The sequence below is a fragment of the Platalea leucorodia genome, assembly GCF_965183815.1.
Source record: "Platalea leucorodia genome assembly, chromosome: 3".
NCBI lineage: Eukaryota > Metazoa > Chordata > Aves > Pelecaniformes > Threskiornithidae > Platalea > Platalea leucorodia.
In genome coordinates, this window is record NC_138825.1 from 37,994,610 (window position 1) to 38,013,144 (window position 18,535).

General features: G+C 44.4%; 1 protein-coding gene across 1 annotated transcript in view; it reads right to left on the reverse strand.

Moving 5' to 3' along the window:
• Positions 1-18,535, reverse strand: part of VIT (vitrin) — a gene marked incomplete at both ends in the record, with an annotated part of 37,731 nt that overhangs the window by 11,675 nt on the left and 7,521 nt on the right. The window contains 8 exons of the mRNA XM_082305440.1: positions 691-738; positions 5,396-5,458; positions 6,089-6,145; positions 6,246-6,284; positions 10,454-10,504; positions 11,892-12,098; positions 13,923-14,003; positions 16,538-16,615. Coding sequence (XP_082161566.1) covers positions 691-738; positions 5,396-5,458; positions 6,089-6,145; positions 6,246-6,284; positions 10,454-10,504; positions 11,892-12,098; positions 13,923-14,003; positions 16,538-16,615 — 624 coding nt within the window. The remainder of the gene's footprint in view (positions 1-690; positions 739-5,395; positions 5,459-6,088; positions 6,146-6,245; positions 6,285-10,453; positions 10,505-11,891; positions 12,099-13,922; positions 14,004-16,537; positions 16,616-18,535) is intronic.

Consider the following 18,535-nt stretch of genomic DNA (forward strand, 5'->3'; position numbering starts at 1 on the left):
TCCCGAGGAAAGGGATCCCTTAAATACTGAACACGTAGAATCTGCAGGTGGTAACTGCTCCTGATTAAGGGTTGTACAAGTCTGATTAAGGGTTGTACAAGTCTTGGTCTTATTGCTACTTGAGCCTGCTACAAATGTAGTTTTTTTTTTTTTTCCCCTCACTCACCAGTAATTATAAAAATGTTGTCATCACCATATTGTCAGTTTTTAAGGCTAAAATGTCAAAATTTCCATGTTGCTCATTATTCTTCATGCTCAGCTTAAACCCTCCTTTTTTTATCTGAATGTCTTTCCTAAGTACATTGACATCAGAATAATCTGTCGTCGTCTTCACTGATTGCAACTCTAGACTGCTATCCCAACTGTGGCGTTCCCAAAATACCTTCTTATTTACAAATGGATTTCAGTAACTAGAACCCCCTTCCTGCAGCGTAGCTGCCAACTCTTTCCAGAGCTCATCTGTTCTGCTCCTGCTTTAGGCGGCAGCTTGAGACCGATGCAAGCACAGAATAATTTTAACTACTAAGATGTAAACTACATATCTCATTTATAATTTTAAACACTGTAATTACTCCTTAAAATGAGATTGTTATCAGCAGTGTCATGGGCCTGATGAATAGAGTTAGCTTCCCCATGTGTGATGGAAACCAGTTGTTCCCAGACTAGTTACTGGATGCTTTAAATATTTACCTGTGTCAAAAAGGCTCAATCCAGGTTTCCATGAGTCTGTTTCCAGTGCTTTCACACATGAAAAAGAAGAAAAATTATTACTGAAAATAATGGAATTACTAGAGATTACTAAGCTCTGACTCAATTCAGAAAGGTCAATTCATACAGTGAATTATCATTAACAACTAGGACCTAAGGAAATCAGTAAACCTGGAAACCTTTATGCGCACATTTCAAGCTATATTTAGGAGCCTCGTATCACTGCCTCCAGAGCACGAATCTTTTTTATGAGTTTTAAATACGCCTCTTTAGATCTGTTTTGGTCTTGTTCCTCTAAATTGCATTGATACTGAGGCAAGTATACTGACTTCAGTATACTTTTGCTTGGCTTAGATTGTTTTCCACTGAAAATCTGCAAGTACTTCTCGTCTATGGATTTTTCTATCCCTTCAACCCTTCCAAACACAAAGAAGTGGTCTACATTTTGCTTGCAGCCAATCATCAGGCATGGAAAACATAATCAAAATTGCTGCTTTCATAAATAAACCCCAAAGTGTCTTTGTTTTTGGAGCCTGCCGAAGAGCTTTCCCAAAAAGTGATGTTTTGCTCTGGGTTACAGCCAGATGAAAGCCCTTGCAGCCAACTAGGACCAGAAGAGTACCAAGGAGCACTGGTGAGATCCTTGGCCCCTGACAGTCCATCTCCAGGTTTGTTCAGAGTGGTTTACAAAGACATATAGCTCAGGGCCATTGAATCCATACTGTTTCCCATGCCTGAGCTTCCCTACCCAGACCGGCAGCTGGTGTGCTCTTGACTAGAGCCAGTGGGTGAACCACAATGTAAGTCTGGAAAAAGTGGTGGGCTTGCCAGTGTCCTCCAGCCTAGTGAGAGCACTGACCTTGCCCTTTGGTTGCCATCCCAGCGAGGAGCTATCAGGTTCTCTTTGGGAGGGAGACTTCTTGCATGAGACAGATGGCTGAATAAGATGGGTGGTCTCCCTTAGGGTAGGAGGAACCCTCTCATGTTTCATTCTTAAGGTGATTTTTCCAGACCCCTTTCCCTCCTTATGCTGAGCACTGCTTAGGCACCCTATGAAGAACCCAAAAACTGAGGAAAGCGAAAGGCTGAGAAGTCAGTCATGATACACACAGAAGTTTTGTTGTGATTTTGCTTAGGAGAAGAAGCAGGGTGAAGAAAGAGCAGGCCTGGGTAACGGGGAAGGAAACGGGAGGAAAGACAGAAGGAATATTCCTAGTTTATTATCCACCTGGGCAGGGTCGTTTGCCAGGATTTTGTACATCCCTCAGCAGAGTCATGAGGAAACAGCAGCAACTGGAGCTAGGGGTGCTGGTTGCAGAGCAGGAGGACCCTATCCACAGAGAAGAGCTGGTGCTTGTTTGTTATCAGAGTGGCCAATGTGTCTCCTGAACACTGTCACTGAGAAGAACAACAGATTCCAGTGAAACCAGTTTGTGAGTAGATAATCTCAAAAGGTGTGCTTCACCCTCCCGGGGCAGAGAAGCATCCAGTGACTGTGAAAAGAAGAGATTCATATGAAGCTACGTTTCAGCCTGACCAGCTGAAAAAAACAGCCAAGGAGCAAAGCATGGAGAAGACCCCGCACTTCTTGAGTCTTCTGTACAAACATACTGCTCTGTGAATTGCAGGAGAAAAGGTGCTTAAAGCAGTAGGAGCTGCACTGCGCATGAAACCAGCCAAGGAGCTGTGCAAAGATCTGCCAGCTCTTCTTTGTAAGCTTCTTTGTAAGCGATGTGAGCTGAAGGAGACGAGCAAGGGAATGTGCCTGTCCCACTTATCACAGGTCTGCATCTGCTGCCAGCTCATTGCCAGCGACTCTCCTCAGTGAACGCTGCGCAGACTTCTCTGTTTAAGCTCAAAAAAGACAGGCAGATGCTTTTTGGTAACTCCAGGAAAAGACTGCTTTTTGTCAGTAAGAGCAATGCTGAAGGTTTTCTAGATTCACTCTTCTCAAGAACCTCTTCAACTCAGATGACCACAGGTGCTCTAGTCTGTCCAAACCCCTATGGGCGAGAGCTTTCTATTGCTACTTCGAGCAGTCTTCTCATGGCTCACACCCTTTTAAAACTTTCTGTGGTGAGAAAGCCCCTGTTTTTTCCTTCTTAATGAAGAAAAGCACTAAATAAGTGCCAAGGGTTTTGGGTAGCTGGCTGCAAATATGCAGAACGTACAGCTTTCTGAGTGACCTGTAAATCCAGGCAAAAGCTCTATTTTTTGCATGTAGTCCTAGACACATAACAAAGAAAGCTCTCAGTGAAATGCATTACTGAAAGGGAAATGATTGTTCTTATGTGTATCAAGGGCTTTTTTTTTCTTTTCACCTGATGATGCCTGTAAAAATCAAGGGTTGATTTTTAAAATACTCCAAGATTGGTATTTAAAAAAAAAAAAAAAGACACCACCACCACAACTCTTCACTGTAATTGTCTTGAAAAAAATTCTAGGCTAAGTGAGAATAGGATTTCAAGAGAGTTAATGTGCACTGTTAAGAGCTTGGAAGAGTTGAGACCTTCTGAAGAATGTACAGCAAGAAGCTGCGCAGGCAACCGGTGTGTCGGGGTGGGTGTTTTCCCAGCACGCCCTTTTGCGAACCTGAGCCGATGAGAGGAAGTTCCTCGACAGCCCGGCCAAACCTCCAGAACTGATCGCTGTTGTTTGCAGAGCAGTGTGTGCACGCTTGGTATGATCAAGAAAAACAACTCTCCTTTCCAAGAAAGCAAGGAGTTGTTCAGGAATTTCCCTTTGATCGTTAGAAAAACTGGCTGCTTGGAAGCAACACATCCGAGCTGCCAAAACCTGGGCTGAAAAAAAGATTAGGGCTCATTGCGAATACAGCAAGTATGTGTTTGTGGGTTTTTCCCTTCTTGTTCTGTGATGGAGAAAACAGAATCATTCATGGTGGAAAATTTATGCTTTGTAATCACCTTCGGGGGGACCTTAAGGTGCCTTAGGCAATTAGTGGGGTCAAACTTTGACTTCGATTTAAACAAGACTCGGCACTGTGTTCCCTTGCCTCTCTGGCAAAGATTTGGCTAGCCTGAGGATTATCCAGCACATCCTTTGGTCCAGATGTTAGGGCTCTTCCCATTTCAGCCCTGCCAGGAAGGGCTATCCCTCCCCTATATGTGGTGTCATGTAATTAGTGCATTGCCATGACTGGCATGTTTACAGGCAATATATTTGCTCTGCTGTTCTGCACAGGTAAATATTGCCCCCCTCTAAAGGTGAGCACTGGATTTTGACAAGGGCAAAGGGAGTCAGGGGAGTGCAAAAACTGTAAGATTAGAAAAAAAAGAAATGGCTGTGACATTGTCATGGCCAAAAGGATATGAGAAAGACAAGCATGGATGGAACCAGAGGGAAGAGAAGGAAACTGAAACAAGGAGGAGAGGTATAAAAGTGAAGGAATAGAGTAAATCTTAGGAGGAGGTGGAGTGTATCCATTTTAAATATGCTGCAACTAGGTCAACTACGAATTGTCATTTTGATGGGGAGATTGCTGGGTAAACTTACTTGGCCTGTATTATCCAGAAAGCCCTGCTGCATAATAACATCCTCTAACCTCAACATCAACAACCGCTTTGCTCTCTCCTATTGCAATACTCCTCCCGTGCTTCCCAGCTCTCACCAAAGCCCTCAGGGCCCTGGGGGCACCCTCAGGCTCTGCAGCCTCTCCCTCCCCAGGGGGTTTGGCTGCCTGTGCTCGAGGTCAGATCTACCGCAGCACAGCTCTGTCACCCTGGCCCAGGCTTAGTGAGCAAGGGCTGTGTGGGCAGCATCCGTGGGCGACTCCACCCGTGCTGCTCGGGGACATAAGCACTTACCCTTGCCTTTGCTCCTTGCATCTGTGCCTAGTCTCGTACCTTGCTATCCTGATCCTGACCTTGCCTTACTGGTCCGGTGTCCTGCCTCTGTTGGTCAGACCTGCCTTGTTGCTGGGGACTTGCCTGGCAGCCTGGGCTGTCGTCTAGCCCCAGGTACCACCCCTGGACCCGCTCTGCTCTTCTTGTTGGGGGTCTGTGGGTCTGCAGCCCTTGTCAGCGTGGGGCAGCCCTGCCTGCCTTGCTGCCACCCCAGCTCCCATCCCTCACCCCGCTCTGGCTGCTCCCAGGCAAAATCCATCTCTGAGAAACTTTGCTGTCCTGTCAAGGGAGAGTTAGTGTTTGTATGTGCACCGGGTGCTCTGGAACCCCCGGGAAGTTGTCGGTGGCCTTGCAGAGCACCTGCTGACAGGGCTGCTTGCTGGTGAAGGATGGTGAATTGCACAGCCAGGGAGGAAAGAAAGTATAGGTGATGTTTCTACACCCCGTATTAAAGGCAACCTCTACGGTCGCAATCAGCCTGGAGGCTCCTGGGAACAACAGGAACAGAAGATTTAGCTCCGCAGACCTGATAGCCTGCACAGAGCTGTTTTTTTGTTCCTCGTTTTGACTAACAAATAAAGAAAATTGCAAACACTGGGGTAGATGTTGATTCCCACGGCCTGAAACAACAGCTCGCCAGTGACCGAGCTGTCCTTTGCTTTTTGCATTCAGGAAGCTGCTAGTTGGCATTCAGTGTGTGAGGCTTGCCCTGGGCCTCCTCCAGGACACAGGAAAACAATCTGTGGTACTGCTTGAGGACTAATTTTGGGTTTCTAAAACTATGAAAGAGAGCGGAAAAAGCTGCTGCTAGAGATCTTGCTCACCCAGGTGGGCTGGAGAGCCGGCAGCCCTCTGGAAGGCAGCAATAGGCTCTTGGCGCTGAATACCTGCATGATCCGACAAAGAGGCGAGAGGTTAGACGCCAGCAGGCGAGGAGAGAGAAGCACAATCACAAGGGATGCGGTGGCCCTGACCTGTCTTTCTGCACATGCTTTCAAACCAAATGGAAAAGGAAGATGGAAACTATGGATTTAAAAAAAAGGAATTTAAAAGCTGAATGAGGTTGGCAGAAGCAGAAGAAAAGAGTTTAAATGTTAGTAGGTGCTGTGCAGTGTAGCTATACACTCGTGCACTGGAACAAGTGGTAGTGGGTCCTGAGATGCTGATCGTGCTCAGGACCTGGAAACTGAAAGCACGCATCTCCTCTCAGGGTCAGGCCTTCATCCCCCAAACATACACAGACACAAAGTTCCCTTCTCATTTTGCAACAGCAAATGTTGTAAAAGACCTTTATCAATGGTTTTAGAATACTATTTTGGGAACAATTCTAATTTTAATTATTCCCGTTTCTTTTTTTTTTTCTAAAAGTTACACTATTGTCATGCAATAACCAGGGTGATATCTGCTATGAACGCAGTTAGGCAGTGAAAAACAGTGCATTACTGTGTGACACAGTAGATGTGAGTGGTGGAACTAGCTACAGGGAGGAATTAGAGAAGGGACTGTAATGCCTTTACCTGTATTGGGTCGTAAAATATTCCTGTTACTTGCAGAGGTGGAAGTGCCCCTAAATGCTTTGAAAATATTATATTGGTTAGTACATGCAACTTAAACACAAGGTTTTCTAGTATTCTAGCAATACAGATTGTTAGTTATTATTAATTTAAGACATACCTGTATTCTGTCCTCTTCCTTGTGCAGCCTGAACCTGTCCTAAGTAGACATCAAAATGGAAAAGTGTGATTTATACCATGTTTGGTTCAGGACTACCGCTACCTGGGTTTTTCACTGAGTCTCATTTTATAGCTGTCAGAGTTAATGGTTCATATATAGGGAGTTTTCATTAATCTGCGTTCTCAGATGTTAACTCTGTATATTTTGAGCCAGCTTAAAAAAAGATTGTCTTGCTCTGTCTGTCATATAGATTAGCCTAGTTAACATTCCCTCCAGTTACGAATATACAGGTCTCTGGTCTGCATTTAAAAGGTTTGTAGTTACTGCTGTGATTTGCTTTCCCTTATAACTTTTCTTCTCTCACTCACACTGGTTATCTATGTTTATTTCTATTTCAGTACCATCCAATTGTGCTGCTTGGGTAAGCCCCAAACCCAAAACAGCCCCCCAGACCAGATGTTACCCTTTCTGCAGAGAGTGAATGGACACAAGCAAGCAGGCGGACTGTAAATAATGAGACAATGACAAAAATAATGTGGGAGAATTCATGTGTCTGAAATGTCTTCACCACTGTCTGCACAAAAGGCTTTTTTTAAGGTGATTGGGTTATTAAATTCTCATTGTTCAACAATACTAGAGGCTCAAAGCATTTGCAGATGAAAACCACCTCTTTAATCGTGCCTTTCATTTCGTTAATTATTCTTAAGAAGCTTGTTAACAAACCTATCCTTTAACAAGCCTTTATTCATTAGTTTTCCCAGAAAGATTAATTCCAAAGCCTGGCAAAATCAGTGGGAATGGTCTAGCTGACTCCTGTGAACACCGGACAGGGGCCCCTAATATATTTTCATCAATAAGATATCATAAACGAGACCATTTTGAATGGTTGTCTCAGAAAACAGGAACTGCTACTCCTTGGGAACTTGATATTGCAAAATTAGGTGACAGCAAATAGCTTGCGTTTGACCCCAACTCGAACCTTCACAGGCCACTGGGAGCCCTTTGATGGGATTTCTAGGAGCTGTCCTGAGAGACCTTGTGAACTCCAGAAGCCAAAGAGATCCTGTTTAAGGAAATAACAGGCTCATCTGCCAAAACTGACAAGGCTTTTAAACTCTGTAAGCCTGTAGCTCTGACTCCAGATGGACCACGGCTAGCCCAGGCTGAGGTTTCAGGCTGTGGAGGGAAAAGTCTGTCTGTGCAGCAGTGCTGTATGGGGTTGTGCAGGGGACGCTTTCCATGCGGGAGATCGGTACGTGCCAAAGAGGTGGAAGAAATTTAACTCTGAGGCTGAGAGCTCACCTTGTTTCGGGTTTGCCACTGTGTATATAGTGTATATAACACTACTTACAACGTCAGTAGAAACAGAGCACAAGAGGGTAAGAGAGAGAGATTAGCTCAGTATCAGAAGTATTTTATGCTACTTTTTTAATGAATTAACTTACCCTCCACACCCATGTTAACAACCTGGATTTCTCTCTATGCTCCTTTTGACTGTGCTGGGCCTCGGGGCTGTTCCCTCTTGCTGTACCCCCCCAAAGGCGTGTTACCACCATCCCCCAGTAAGCTGGTTTCTGCCATGCCATCACCGGCTGGGGCAAACACAGTGGTGGTGGAGGAGTGATGGTGGTGGCTGGACGCCCAGGCACTCGCTGACTGATGCTTGGTTGCCAGCTCAGTGCCTCAGTGTGGCACCGAGGATCAGGACATGGCTTATGATTGCAGTGTTCACAGGAGCACTGGATTTATTCCCAATCCTTATCTAGGGTCCAAGCAGCTGTGCAAGAAACGATTGCTTGAATACCTGGGATGGGAGACGGCAAGTGGGTTTGTGGCCCTTGGGAGCGTGCTTGGCTAACTGCTGTTGGAAAGAGGCAGAAGCTGTCATTGTACCAGAGCGTGGCTGAAGCTGAAGTTATGCCCAGAGCAGGAGAGAGTTTGCATCCATTTTCAAAGCCCACTGCCGTTGCTGCTTCCCCCTGAGGATTGTCCTTTACCGTATACTGCACTGGTGAAGTGCTGCACTTGCTAGTAGGGCAGATATTGGATAAAATGTCATGCTGGCCACATCAGTGGGTTTTCGTTTGGCAGTTTTGCCACATCAAGTCTTTAAAGCATGGGTCCTGTGATGGAGCAGTGTCTCAGATATTTTTCCTGTTTCTGTATCTTTGACAAACAGAAGATAAAGGGGAAAGAACAACAAGAGCTAGGATGGAGGAGTTTTGCCCCTGCTCTACTACTCTAAGTGGCAAGTCCTGCTTTTCTTTTGCCTCTGTGAACTTTTGCTAGTGCCAGTGGCTGGAAATGGAAATGTCGGAGCTAACAGCAGCCACAGCCATGCTCATTCTGACTGTGCTCTATTTCAAAGCTATTTACTTTTGAGGTGTCTTTTGCAGGCAAACTACCAGTGCCCTGTGAGAGGTAGATCTGTGAGAGGTAGATCTGTCAGTCCCTGTGAGGCAAGATGGACAGGAGAACATTTGATTCTGTCCAGTCAAGCCAAGCTCTGGTTAAGGCCAACAGCATCATCAGAAACTCTGGCCTGAATGTCTCTGGCCTGGAGTGAGTCCTAAAAGCTTCTCAGGTAGAGAAATGTGATAAAAAGTGCTTTGTGTATGGTCATCACTTCAAAACTATATTTGTACTTTCTGTATTTTTTTTTAGCCAGTTCTTCTCTTTTAGAATCAAGAAGAGATCAGGAGAATTCAGGAAGCCAGATACCGAGTACAGACATGCTGGACATGGTCCTAGAAATGAAGTCTGTGAAACCAGAAGTAGGTGTCCACCACTCTTCCAGCTCACAATAACCTCTCCCTAAGTCTGATCACTTTAATCTTTTGGGAGTTAATTTTTGTTTAGAACTTCAGTAAAGAAAATTGTGAAGAAAGATGGATCCAAATTGCAATGAAGTGACCATTGAAGGACTTGAAAAAGTGAGTGCTTTTTTTTTTTTTTTCCCCCCTTCATTTTTTGACGAAAGGTTTGGTCTTATTAAAGACAAATACAGCCTTCCCACTGATTTCAGTGTTGCCAGAACTTTACCCTCAACAGTCTCACTGACTGGGGAACCTCAAACAGGGTTTCCTAATTGCTAGTAAAGACAGTAATGACCTCTTCTGTGCTCAGCCTGCGGGAATAGGAAATAGAAAAGAGAGCAACAAGCAGGACCAGGTTTGCAGGCACATTAGGTACTGAATGATGCAGATTCCCACTGAATTTAAACCCCTTTGAATTGAATTGGCAATTCTGTAAATCCTGCCATACACATACCTGTACATTTGGCCTGGTAAGATTAACTCCCCTCCAGCCCCTACCCTTATTCTGGGCTTGCAGCTAAATTTGACTTAACGAAGCTTTCCCTCAAGACCTGAATTGCCCAAAAGACACCTGCCCTGCCATGTGCTTGGCTCTGAATTACGTGGCAGCAGGGGCGGCCACAGTTATGTATGTGAGAGCAAAGAAGAGCTCAAGGCACTCAGAAATAGCAACAGCACATAAAACCTAATGACGGCCCAGCTCCCTTTTCACTCAAAAGCAATCATATCCCCATGCTCAGAAACTTGCAAACAGTTGAAAATATTCTCCTTTACTTGACCACACAGCTGAGCAATTACACATTTTATGGGAAAACACCTCTAAATACTTGCATTGCAGGCTGCGGGCCGGAATGGGAGCAGGCTTCTGGATCGAGATGCAGAGCTCTGAGCAGCCGCCACTCTGCTGTCAATACCACGAGTGGCATGCCAGGAATAACACCTCATTTATGCCAGACTCAGAACCACAGCCTGAGGTTTTCGAAAGAGCATTGATTTAACGTAAGCTGGTATTTCAGATCTCTCAGCCCTAAGTTTAGATGGCTATGCAGCCCTCTGCATCATGTATGTTACAACTAAATGAAGTCTCTCTTTGAGAGAGTAAGACAGAAGGAAGCAATAGGAAAACACAATTCAAACAGCACAAGCTTTGTCTGTTGCGAAACCCAGCATTTGTCAAGGCTGAAATGGGCAGGTATTCACTAGAAAGGCTTCCCCAGAGCTGTGGGTGATCAACATCTCTGACATTCAGGCCAAGCATCTGTTTTTCAGTTTAAATCCAGACTTGGATGCAGTCGTTGAGTTTGCTGAGGCTTGAAAGGTTATTGAATCATTGCTGCCTTAAAATACACTTTACTGCATGCCTTGTGGCACATACTTCTTCACCATACTTACTTGATGCTGCAGCTACCACAGATGAATATGCTGGGTGGACACTGCTAGAACCTAAAAATAAGAGATTTTAACTTTCAGCTACTGAATCAAGAAAACCCAATGTTAACGAATAAGAATAAACAGAGAAGAAAAGGTTAAGGAAAACCAGGTGTGCAAAAATCATATGAGAATTCCTTCACAGTGTTTTAATCTTTAAAATCCAAAAGCTGTTACAAAAAAATATATTACAACTTTCATTTATTGAAAATTATCACAAAATTAATTCTAAAATGAGTCTTGACCTATTTGTTGAACTCTCAGTCCAGACATGTCATAGAATCATAGGATCATGGAATTGTTAAGGTTGGAAAAGACCCTTAAGATCATCGAGTCCAACCATTAACCTATCACGGCCAAGTCCACCATGAAACCATGTCCTCAAGCACAACGTCCACCTGTCTTTTAAATACCTCCAGGGATGGAGAATCAACCACTTCCCTGGGCAGCCTGTTCCAGTGCCTGACTACCATTTCAGTGAAGAAGTTTTTCCTAATATCCAACCTAAACTTCCCCTGGCACAGCTTGAGGCCGTTTCCTCTCGCCCTATCGCTTGTTACATGGGAGAAGAGACCGACCCCCACCTCGCTACAACCTCAGGCAGTTGTAGAAAGCGATAAGGTCTCCCCTCAGTCTCCCCTTCTCCAAACTAAACAACCCCAGTTCCCTCAGCCGCTCCTCATAAAGCTTGTTCTCTAGACCCTTCACCAGCTTCATTGCCCTTCTTTGGGCACGCTCCAGCACCTCGATGTCCTTCTTGTAATGAGGGGCCCCAAACTGAACCGAGTACTCGAGGTGCGGCCTCACCAGTGCCGAGTACAGGGGCACTATCACCTCCCTGGTCCTGCTGGCCACACTAGTCCTGATACAAGCCAGGATGCCATTGGCCCTCTTGGCCACCTGAGCACACTGCTGGCTCATGTTCAGCCGGCTGTCAACCAGCACCCCCAGGTCCTTTTCTGCCAGGCAGCTCTCCAGCCACTCCTCCCCAAGTACTTTGATGCGAATCAAAGTACTAGTTGTTGACTCCTATACCTGAAAATCATGACAGCATTTGGGGATGGAGAGCTTACTCCCCCATGAATCAATTTATATGCCAGTATAAAGAGCATCCATAGTTGTACTGCTTACTGCAGATGAACTCTCATCTCAGAGAATCTACACACATTTGGGTTTATGTGAGACATACTGATTTTGTACATACCTCGAAAGCTATACCACAACTCTAACTCCAGCCCATCTGCTGGAATTAATTTCTTTATCCACTCCTACTATTTCTACATTGAATTGCTGAATTAGTGATTTACTAAATCATGGTATATTCAGATGCATGTCTTGTTCCTTAAATTTTAGGAAAGCTGTAGGTCAGGAAGAAAGCAATTCAAACATCCATGCTACTGACCTATATCTCTGACCCTATGCAGTCCGGCTCGAGTCTTGGCTGCAGCTGCAACTGTTGTGGTTCTGGTTGTTGCAGGTGTCGTGGTTGGCTTTGGTGTTGTGGTGGAAGGATCTGTCGTCGTGGTTGTTGGTGTTGGAGTTGTGGTGGCCATTTGTGTAGCTGGTGTCGGCACCGGAGATGTCTGATACTCTTTGCGGACTCCATCCCCTGTAGGAACATTGATATGAGCGCCGCAGCTGGATGTGTGACACAATCACTGCAGCTGGATGTGTGACCCGCATGGAAGCATGATTAATAGCGCTTACTGTTTAAGGCAACCCAGACACCGGTGTTCTCCTCAGGATGTCTACAAGCATCCTCATCTGTGGAGCCGTTAGTGCCTCCCTGGCTGTATGGATGTGTAGCACACATGCCTGTGTGACGCAGTATCACACCGCTCTCCGGAGGGTGCTGGCAGCCTGTTGTAGCCTTAATGTTTTCCCTATACTTTCTCTGCTTTGGCCAGGAATACCTATCAACCTGACAGATGTCTCAGACCTATGAAATGGTTCAACCAGCCAGTTGCAGTTGCAGTTTCCATTTTGTTATCATCTTTTCTCAGTGTAATTAAGCAGTTAGAAAGTCCATACAAATGGAAATCAGCTGACATCTGGAAACAAAAGATGGCCATTCTGAGTCACAGACCAGAATAAAATATGCGTTGCCCACCACAGCACTGAAATGATTTTGGCAGAAAGACAACTTTCAGGTAATGGTGATTTATGGAGTGGGTCAGAGCCGGAGCAGGGAGCCTTAGGGCTTCTCCTGAGGGGAGCCAGGGAGAGCACCACCTGGGAGGTGCCGATTTCATCTAACTTTGACTCATCTCACAGTTGCTACTACTTTTAAAATGTATCATCTGTTGTGAGAACAGAGACAATTCTAGTTGCAGAATTTGCATCCTAAATATCCTTATAAGAACTTGTTAACATGCTTACAGCTCTTTCGAGTCACTGTCTTGAAAAAGAGCCTTCACCGTTATCTTCTCCATCTACCTACAAAAAAATGCCCTAAAATATATTCCATGTTCACCTCAGTCTTGTTCCTCTCCTCCCTGCCCATAGCCCTGGGGATGGCCTGACATGCTGTGTACACTGAAAGGGAATGGTGTGCAGTCTATTCATTGCTGCACAGCACAAGCTTGTATTTTATTGCTGGATGTTCTCCTTTTGGAAAGCATCGTCATGAAACTGTCTGGTGGATTAATTACCACCTAATGCTAGCCAGTGAAAAACTCAGATCTCAGACAGTTTTAATGGGATAATGCTGAAAGAGAGCTCAGGAGAAAAACAAAACAACTCAGCTGAAAAAATCAGTATGAATGGCTCTCTTTGGGCTGAACGGTGCCCTGCTCCGCGCTGCTGCACTAAAAGAAAGAAGACAGAGGGCACAGTGAGTCTCCCCCTGCGATCTGGTGCTGCCAGAGCGGGGAGCGGGCACAACGGCCGGGATTATACTCCAGGCTGCAAGGAGCAAGGACTCTGGGACCTAACGGTATTAGCAGAAAACCCAAGGAAGCAGCATAGTAAGAGCAGAGAAAAGATGTTGCCTTGGTGGATGTTGGCTGTGTTTCTGGTGGAGCCTTTAACACAAGAGGAGGGCTCTCGAGGGCTAGCTGTTCCCAGTGCTCCTGCAGGCAGGGTGCCCATCTCCCTCACAGTATCTTCAAAGGGTTTGCAGGCCACATGCCCTGCATAGGAAATTGCCGAAAGCTGTAACGCAGGCTTTTGAAGTTCATGGCACCTGAACCGACCGAAAGCGCAGGCAGAAATTAAACTGAGAAGGTGCCCTCTCTTCCCTGGATTGGCAAATACCCTTCAAGCACTCCTGTAACAGGGCTGGTTCAGTGGGAAAGAAGCTGTAGAGAGGAGGTTGGACAGGGAAGGTAAAGCTCTATGTATTACCAGTGTCAAACTGCTTCCTATAAGCATCTGCAGGCAGTTTAGACTGGGAGGGATACTTCAAAAGAGCACCGAGATCCCAAACCCATACCTTGTTCTGATGCTTTTTCTGATGTATTAGTGGTATCTGCGCTCTTCATGGCTTTTAGGTCTTGCTCTGGCTTTTTAGGATCTGAAGCAAAATTAAAACACATTAGGAAATGCAGCTCTGGAAGAAAATAATTTTAAGTTTCTTATTTAGAGATTATAAGTCCCCAAAGGAAAGCATCCCATCACCTGGCATTAGGTAGTTCAGTTAGTCTAATCAGAGCTTTCTCACCGAGCGAGAAAAAGTGATGGCTGGGTGCCCCTAGAGAGTAGTCACCCCATATTTTTGGTGCCAAATTTAGGCATTTTTACTGCCCAAAAGCTTCTGCCAATGTCAATAGAATTTCTGAAGTGAGCAATAAATATGGGGTTTTACTATTAATAAACCAATACTCATAAGATTAATGCATCATGTTGTTGATTTTTCCTCTGAGTTGCAGCGTGTTCTGAGAATCAGGGTCATGGTGTGTGTAGGGTGTTTGGGGAATACCAGCTAATATGCAATATTTCAGTCACTAATTCACGTTCAGATGTAGTTCTTTCTTGCCTGACATTGTCAGATCATCATGGGGCCAAATCCTGAATGCCACAGACTGGCTTAGAAGGAAAAGGGAGATTTTTTTGGTCCTTTTTTTCTTCTAAGACCAAGGTCATCAAAGTACTTGGAAGATTTATTACAGTTAATTTACTGCTACCCTGCAAAAGAATCTGCCTCTGCTTTTATGTCTGACTGAGTACTGGAGGATTTTGATCTTCCATATTTTTCTCTTCTCTTCTCTTCTCTTCTCTTCTCTTCTCTTCTCTTCTCTTCTCTTCTCTTCTCTTCTCTTCTCTTCTCTAGCTATTTTGGCAGCATTGACCTATTTGAAAAATTACTCCAGGGTTAACGATGTCCTAAAAATATGTATCATTTTTTTTAAAACAACAGCTTTTGATTGTTTTTACCAGCAGTGAATAGTGACAATTTTGGGAAGGTTTTTCTTGCTGTGCCCAGCATTTGGGAAGCACTGTAACCACCAGCAGCATTTAAAGAAATGTCAGGCACTATTAATCTGTGGTGTCCCTGGGATGAGGACCAAAATTGTATCTCTGACAGCTGATCAGGTGTGAAGTAGGATTTTTTGCTAATCTGGCAGCAAGTGAGTGTAATCCTCAAAGGACTGCCTTTACCTCCTATAGATAATGGGTTTAAGTATCCAAGTGTGCAATGTGGTCTCTATAATTTAAATCAGAAGGAAAAGATAGCTTTTTTAAAATTAAGAAAGAAGTAGGAAATCCTCTATCACAACATGGTCCCAGCATGATATTACAGAGATTTTTGTCTTAAGAATAAGCTGTTTCTAGCAGAGTACAGCTGAGATTGCTGGGCTGAGGCAGTAGGGCTAAGGAGGGCTGACAGGGCCAAGCGGGGCTTGGGGAAGATGGACTGTGACCATCAGATCTCTTTGCTACCTGTGGGACAGAGCTGGGCAAAGCAAGGCAGTGGCGTCCTTGAGCACTGAGTTTGATGTAACAGTTATTATTTGCGCCTTTGATCATCCTGCATTTTCTCTGCGTGAATGCACGGTCTTTGTTGCTAGGATTCTAACATTTTCATTCACACTGTGATTCAGGAACGAAGTGAAGGAAACCGCTTGCACCTGGTTTGCTGCAGGAAGAGTCTTCTGGTAGTTAGTTTGTGTGTCTGAGATGTGACTTGATGATGCTCCCCATTCCTATACTGATTTTCACATAATGTGGCTTTTAGCACTGGTGGAAGAAATCATTGCTTGCAGCCTGCTGAGCTCTACCCTGGCTGTGATTGTCCCTGGTCTGGTGTGAGACGTTTGGGCTGATGATACTTCACGTGTGGGTACATTTGGGAATGATGAGATGTGGTGTTTAGTGATTGTTTCCTAGAAAAAGCCAAAATTTCTAAGGTACTGCCTCTCTTCTAGCAGTGCATAACTGGGTCAGTAATTTCTGTGTATCTGGTCAAGACACATATAGAAATCTGTACCTGTTTGATTGTAAATGTAAAGCTATTGCAAAGTAAAGGCACGGCTTTGAGTGATGCATATTCCATCTGAACAACTACAGCGTTTACATGAAAATGTGCCTTGTGCAAGTAAAAGCCTAAAGATGAGGAAAGAGCTCTGTACTTTGCTTCCATGGACCAAACAATAATGGTCAGGAGAAGAGCAGGACTCCATGTAACCTCTCTGTGGCCTTGGATGGAGGCACACACTGACAGGCAGTGCATTGCCACCTGTGTCATTAGTATTATGTTATTATTTATTATTACACATTCAACATTGAATATCCCAAAAGATAACATGAATAACATCAGGAGAAAGTCAACATGTAAACCTCAAATGCTTTCATATAATCAGTACATCATCGTCACTAACAGTGAGTACTTGGGAACAGAAGTCTGTAAAACATGGTATGACCAAAAAATAGAAATTGTTTGGGATAATTTCCATATGCTTAACATAAAAAATGAGGCATTTGGATGAGATACTAAGGGATGCATTAACTTCTGACTCTGAATAATTATATCTTTGGGTTACACAACTGAAACACTACAACAGATAGTTGTGAATGGATGTTAAGGGAGAGTCAGTCATAATTACTTGCCTGATTTAACAGTTGTGCTTTTTGAAGAAGAATATTCAAGAGTTGATGGATATGTCACACCTTTTCTTGGCTTTCCCTCTACAAAAAAGGTCATTAAAAAGCATTACAAAAAATTTCTAAGTTTTCTTGCAGCAAAACTCCAATCTAACATACGCATTCAGAATCAGACCCCACTTCTTTACTGCCCAACTCATTGTTTTGTAGATTTCTTACATCTGCTGGCAGAATCTCAAAACCATGCCACTAAAAATACCAATTCCTAAATCCAGCATCATAAAAAAAAAAGTTAGAAAGCATGAAAACGACTCCTGGGAAAGATTTGAAGAGGTCAGTTAGTTCATTCCTTTGCTCTCAAATGGTGTTAAGCATAAGAGGACCGTTCCTGAAGGACATCTGTATAACCTGTACTTAAACCCACAACCTCCCTAGGCAGCCTTTTCCAGTGCCTGACTGGGCAGTTGAGTTAGAAAGCATGTTTGATGTGGGATTTATTTCATCACGCACACGACATTCTTCTCTGACCTCACTTTTGCAACATGCCATTTCAGGCAACAGTCTTTTGCAATAATAACAGTGAGAGAAGGCTGTGCTTGTGTGTGGGAACATATGGTACCTATATTTAGATCTAAAATGAGGGTCCTGTCTTAAAACAATGAGGTACGTTTCCCAGTTAAGCTTTGAACCACAAATCTTTTTAGTGCCGCATCACATGCCATCTCTATTGGTACATGTGGCCGTGCAATTCCATCTTTTGGGGCAGTTTTTATATTCCCGTATATCACTGAATGAAAAGTGTGGCAGAGAAGCCCAGTGTAGGGAAGACTGCTCTGGCCTCTAGGATGTGGTGGATGTAGGACTTCCGGACCCTGGTAACTGTGGCTACAAGATGCTGTGCTGTGGTATGCATCTGGACCACCTCAGATGAGACCTACCTCCACCTCCTGCAAAACCTGAGTCATGATGGTAACGCTAGGTTTGCTTTCCTTTATTCCTTCAGTGGATTCTTTTAGAAGGTGTATATGGCACTGCAAGCATGCCAGTTTTCATCCTGGGTGATTAATCCAGAGACCAACAGCACAGAACAGAATCAGCTGCTACAGACTGAGCCACTCCTGGGACCTGGGGGCTGTTTCCCCTGTGATGGTACACAAAGAAAGGTATATGCCAGAGGAACTGGGCCTCTATGTACAGGGATGGCCATGGAGCTAGAGAGGCACTGTCCTTTGTCCCTTTTCATGTTTCTTTCTCCTTTGTTTTACTCCTCTCTGAAATTTCAGCTGTCATTAAAAAACCCTAGAGGAAGAAGTTGTTAGTTTGAGATACTAATGAAGTAATGATATAAGGATCTATTCTATTTCTCATTTACAGTGGTATAAACTGAGAGCAGCTCCACTGAAGTCAACACAGATCTGCCAAAGATCAGAGCTGGCAAGTTAGCGCGCAAGGACTAGCCGGAAGGAGCTTCATCCTTGCCCTCGGGTCTCTCACAGAAGCCTAAGTGAAGGACAGCAGGTCTTCACTTCCACTTGCCTCTGAGCCAAAACCAGGATCAGGATCCAAGCAGGACAAGGGAGCTCTTCTGACAATTTGGTAGAAAGACGGAAAAGTTATAGGATTGCAGATGACTTCTAAACGCATTTCTTCATCCCCAACAGAGGCAGAGTTGTAAGGTATGAGTCATTACATAGATGTAGCAATAGCATAATAATATGATTTTAATTTAGAATATTTCTGTGCTAATCTGATTTCTAATGCAAACCTGAAGCCTGCTGCTGTGCAAATAAACTAGCTGGCATGGGGACTGGCTGCTCCCGGGCTCTGGGGCTTTTGGTCAACAGCAACTTGCATCCCATATGTGATCACGAAGTAGGTCTGAGGCCTGACCTGAATGTGGCCCTGCTCTCTGAAGCAATGGTAACATGTCTTTTCCACTGTCTGGAAAACATTGCATCTAGGTTGGAGTTTGCTTAACATACTTAAAAATGGGTTTACATGTGG